This window comes from Argentina silus (assembly GCF_951799395.1).
Source record: "Argentina silus genome assembly, chromosome: 4".
In the NCBI taxonomy this organism is placed as follows: domain Eukaryota; kingdom Metazoa; phylum Chordata; class Actinopteri; order Argentiniformes; family Argentinidae; genus Argentina; species Argentina silus.
Genome location: NC_139658.1, coordinates 4,267,632 through 4,272,922, shown reverse-complemented (window position 1 = coordinate 4,272,922; position 5,291 = coordinate 4,267,632). Strand labels below are relative to the sequence as shown.

The 5,291-nt window shown below is 40.4% G+C and overlaps 1 protein-coding gene across 1 annotated transcript; it reads right to left on the bottom strand.

The window, feature by feature from the left end:
• Positions 1-1,939: 1,939 nt before the first annotated feature.
• LOC310803393 (uncharacterized protein) lies at positions 1,940-4,258 on the bottom strand. Its single transcript, XM_083668134.1, has 4 exons — positions 4,183-4,258; positions 3,581-3,714; positions 2,852-2,905; positions 1,940-2,595 (listed from the first exon to the last, which is right to left on the bottom strand). Exons 1-4 carry the CDS (start codon positions 4,253-4,255, stop codon positions 2,551-2,553), a joined length of 306 nt encoding a protein of 101 aa, XP_083524260.1. The 5' UTR covers positions 4,256-4,258; the 3' UTR covers positions 1,940-2,550.
• Positions 4,259-5,291: the final 1,033 nt, after the last annotated feature.

Sequence of the window (5,291 nt, the reverse complement as noted above, 5' to 3'; positions counted from 1 at the left end):
AATAATTTCCACTGTGGCAGGTGAAACTTCATAGTAGGATGCAGATCAGTAGGGCTAAATCCTTATGGTTCAGATGAGACCAGAGAAGGATATGCTATTAGGCAATATAATTTCACATTGGGTCTGTATTTTCTCTGTTTAAATCCCAGGCTTTCAAGTGGTTATTTAGGAGAATGGACATCAGTGAGTTTTCTCTTCCTCTCTAATTCTCCGCACACAAGCTAACATAAGCTCTCGGATTCCTGTCGTTGACATGGTGCTGGTTCGCGGGACACAATACACAGGCGAGCTAGTACTGGGGAGTCCCTCGTCCCTTTGATCAGCCTCGCGGCTCAACCAGTTCAATCAATGGTCAAACAGACCACGCGGAGAAAGAGGAGGATAGCCTAACAACCCAAACACCACTGTGACTTATGTAATGACTTTAATCTTAGGCGAGAGAAGAATTTCATTTTTCACACAGTGAGTGTGTTTTCCCAAAGATAACCTCATTTTGTGGTAAGACAAAATGTGTTAAGCCGACCAATACATATTCTGGTTTTGGCGGGAGCTTTAGGCATTTTGCAGATAGGATAATGCACTGTTAGTCCAGCATAGACTAGCCGTAACACAGAAATCATTCTGAAATCTCCAATATTCTTTTTTGGCGACTATAGATTTTCCAATGAAATTGTCAGGTTAGAATAATTCAGTGTTTATGCACAGCGCCAGAACTGATGTGAGCAATTGCATGAGGTTTGAGTTAGGTTTGGGGTTATGTGACAACGTCTCTTGAGGATCAGTAGGCCTATAGGTACATATTTGTTGAGCTTTTCTGCCCCCTGATGGAAATGGTCTTTAACACACAGGTTTTATTGCAGTCTCAACTGTGATAGGCCTAATATACAGTGGAAATATGGACCTCGATATGACCTGTGCTCTATACTACACAGTTTACATGACCTATGCATTCTGTACCATTGACTTTGAAGGGAATCAGTCATTTGTCATGTAGTCTGGAGAAAACAAATACATTTTTGGTTTATCAATTTAGTGTAGCCTAAACACTCTGCAGAATAAGAACTAGATAACACAGTACTCACTTTTTGGCCTATTTATTTACCTAAAGGGACTAACACACAGAACTTCTATGGTTTTTGTTTTGTTCCTCTTTTCTTCCTCTTTTCTTTCCTCCAGCCTCTCACCCACCTACCTCCGGCCCCAGCCTTGGACTTGATCCATTTCCCAGCTCATTGGAGCGCTTCTTCTCCCACGGTATAGCTGTACTTCCTTCCCTGGCATCACCTACTCAACATCTCACTAGGGACGGACCATACAGAACAAAGTGTCAGGTGTCCTTACGGTAGCTCTCCCTGGTGGCCTTGTCTATGGAACCCACCCCTGCCAGGAGTCTTTCAGCAAACAGGGAACAATACAGGCACAGGTACAGTGGAATAAGATATCCCTTGTACTGTAGGAAAATACATTTCCATTGAGAATAGATTAACCGTTAAATAAAATGTTACACACATTTTGAATGTTCATTTAGTACATTTTCAGGAATGTAATGAGCCGTTTAGATGTGTTCTGCTTAAACCTATGCCAGAAGAGGGCAGCAGAGTAACAGGCTACAGAAATTGCTCTCCAACAATGCATTATTGCTCTGCATGATAAATGAACTCATACTTCACGCATGTCTTGATGAATAAATGAAACACTTAACTTCAACAAAGAATGACAACTTATAAGAGTTGGTTAAAATATTCATTTATTGAAATATTTACACAGAAATCTTAGATATGAATTCTGTATTCAGCATTATCATTCTATATATATATATATATATATATATATATATATATATATATATATATATATATATATATATATATATACATATATATATATGTTTTGTTAAAGTAATATAGGTAATTTAGTTATCCTTTGTATATATTCCCTTACGAGTAAGCTACATGGGAGACATTTTCTAACTTTTCTTTACAATTGTACTTGTAAATGGTTAACTTTGAAATCTATTGTATATTAAGTAATTGTTTTGAAACATTTTCAATGACATCATCATCATTAGTGGGCTAACCTCAGGAAATTGTTAACAGGTATCAGACAAGGGATTTAGTTGAACTACATGGCTTATGAGGTACTGTACCTATGCGATGATGGAAAAATTGATAAAGGTATTTAGCACCATTTTTACAAAGCACCAGGATGCAGGTTAGCAGTTTGTAAACTATAGCCCTTACCAAGGAAACCAGTAGAACACAGCCTTCAGATGGAGGTAGACTACACTAATCTCAGTGGTGTTGTTATGTTTAATTTTCTTAAAATCATAAAGAACTTTAGCAACACTTTTACAAGTCATGAACCAAGTTCTTTGACAGCGCAGAGAAAACAACAACCCCCCAGTAATGTCAGAGATGATCAAAGTGGGTTATTTGGCCTTGCATCTTGTCGTTCATTAATGATATGACCCAGGCTTGTACTGATCCTCCAGTGTCCCTGGGCATCAGCCTATAACCTCAGGCGCCATGATGATGTTGCTCCACCCCAGGGCTACATCCCTGAGCCTTCCACCAGCATAGCCTCGCTACCAGGGCTCTGATAACAGGACACATAAGACATAAGACATTTTACCATATCAAATATGGACTGTGTGCATCACATTTTTCACATTTCACTTGAAATTTTGAATCAGTAAAAATCAAAATTCCAAGAAGATGAGAACATTTGCATGAAGAGGTAGTGCTATATTTTAGACAGCATTACATTGTTCATCACAGACTGTCTGTCCTGTTGTTAGCATTAGCCAGTCTGCTTGAACATAAGCACTGAAACACAGCTTGAAAGAACTTACAGAGTTCACCCCTGCCTCAGCAACGCCATTCAACTTCATCTTTGAACTTTCCTCCTGTGAATTCAAAAAGTAATCTTATCCATAAACACAATTCAAAAGTTGCACTTCAAACAGTACACAGCTAAAAAAGTATGTTCATAATAAACAGAATCTCTTGGTCAGTCGGCCACAATCGTTTATGTTCTGCAGTAGTAACAGTTGTCAAAGTGAAAGTAAGGAATTGGATCACTTCAGCAGGTACTCAAAGTAACCAAGTCAATGGTAATGACATAACCTGGCTTTGTCTAACCTCCCCTCTTCACCGTCTCTGCTGTATGCCAGAGCACACTGGTGGAAGCTGCTTCACTGCCCTGGAACATTGTATGACACTCCTATGTAACATATCAGTGTTCCTCAACACAGTCTGTGGACGGCACAGATTTGCTGGATGTTTTTGCTTTATTCATCCATTCATCCATTCACTGAGATAAAATCTCTGCTCAGAGACAACAACAGTACTGTAGTAGTTGTACAGTTTTACAATACCCAATAACCAATATGTAATTCTATTTGACCATCGTAAAAAAAAAAGCTGCTTTCTAAGTACCACAATGCAGCTTTGATTGCATTGAGCTTTATGTTTTCATTCTTGACACTCAGCCTGGTCCATGTTCCAAACAATATTGTGAAACACAATACAGAGTGTACCCACTCATACACCCACATGCGCCTGTGCCAGGCAGAACTCACATAGTCTGAGTTGGCCTCCAGTAGCTCCTCTGTCTCGCTATCCTCCACACTGCAGCCTGCAGGGAAACACTCTGCAGCACGTTTCTCTCTGAGAGGTCTCAGGAAGGCAGCCGCCGTCGACTTCCTCAGCAGAGCTTCAAAAACAAAAACAGTACCTAACACTCACAGTACCTAACAATACCTAATGGCTCTGATCAGAGTAGGATTAAAGTCAAGTTTGTATGTGTTTGTATGCATGAATGTGTGAGTGCATGGGAGTCGTCTCTTTACATCTACTGTCAGGAGCACAAAGGAAACTGATTGTGCCATATCAAAATAGATTAGTTTTTCCTCAAACATATGAATCACATTACCCAGTCTAAAACACTATCACTTTGATGGTCAGTTAAAGACTCTAGCTGGCATTGACTACAACGATGGATATGAATCCCAAAGATTGGGATGTTACACTGGTTGAACACATCACAAGTGATTTTTTTTTTTTTTCCGATAATCTCTCAGTTGTTTTGAAACACCTGCAACTGAGCTGCCTTTCTGGGGCGGTAAAGATAGGACTACTTCATTGCAGAATTTGTATAGAAAAATAAGTATGGATGCCTTACCTGCCTCACAGATGTAGGTCATCATGAGCACCATAGCAAGCAGTGGCACAGCCATATCCACACGCAGCCCCATCGTCTCTCACACACCAGTGTTATGCCTCTAAAAGCACTAGCTCTTTGTATACCTGAGAAAACACCACGCCCCCCAAGTGGCCTCAACAACATCGTCCTTGTAAGGGAGTGTGTGTGTGTGTGTGTGTGTGTGTGTGTGTGTGTGTGTGTGTGTGTGTTAGTCGACACTAGTGCATGTCTGTGTGTGTGTGTGTGTGTGTGTGTGTGTGTGTGTGTGTGTGTGTGTGTGTGTGTGTGTGTGTGTGTGTGTGTGTGAGAGTGTGTGTGTAAGAGTGTGTGTGTTGCGTCCGCTCTAGACAAGAGCTGGGCCAAGGAGAGTGCTCTAATTACCAAGAACTGTCCTCCATTTACCTGGTGGATGAGCCCTGAGCAGCTTAGTATCAGGTCAGATTAAACTGTTTAATAAGGGTAAAAAGATAGGCGATTATGCAATACAACACCAAACAAACTGGAGGACGGGAAAATGGCACATAGTTTTATCATGGGTTGATAATCCTTGCAGTGAGTATTGTAAATACTCAATTTCTGTTTCTACTTTGCAGATGAAAGCCTAGCCGGCTCTGTAATCTATTTACCATACTTCCACTACTGTGTCAGATGCTTTCAGATTATAATTTTTTTGTTGATTATACATTTCACTTATGACTTTTGGTCCCCAATTTTTCTTTGGTAGATCTGTAAACTGATGTCCAGTAATTCCACCATTCAGTTCACCACAGCTACACTAAAACAATTTGGCTCCTGTTTACTCGAGCACAACAAATCGGATCCTAAAGATTCCTTTGGATTAGGCACACAGGAGGGTGATAGAGTGGTTTGAGGACAAAGCGTCTTTTTGTGATGCAGGGTGTAGCGTTACTCTACCCCCATAATTAAGGGGCCAAAGAAGTTAGTGAGGGCAAAGATACGTCTAATGCTTTCGCCCAATACTCAACGAAACCCTTCTGCACTTGTCTACTTTCCCTGACCACTGATACTCAAAACGACGAGATACTGTAGGTTCCTTACTGTGTTGCTCATAAGTAATTTAGTTTTGC

Bases quoted from the DNA above. Each gene is read 5' to 3' on its own strand.
- LOC310803393 (XM_083668134.1), bottom strand. From the start codon at position 4,255: ATGGGGCTGCGTGTGGATATGGCTGTGCCACTGCTTGCTATGGTGCTC. The intron at 2,906-3,580 runs GTGAGTTCTGCC...TTGAATTCACAG, and splicing joins TGGAGGCCAACTCAGACTAT to GAGGAAAGTTCAAAGATGAA. The intron at 2,596-2,851 runs GTAAGTTCTTTC...TCCTGTTATCAG, and splicing joins CTGAGGCAGGGGTGAACTCT to AGCCCTGGTAGCGAGGCTAT.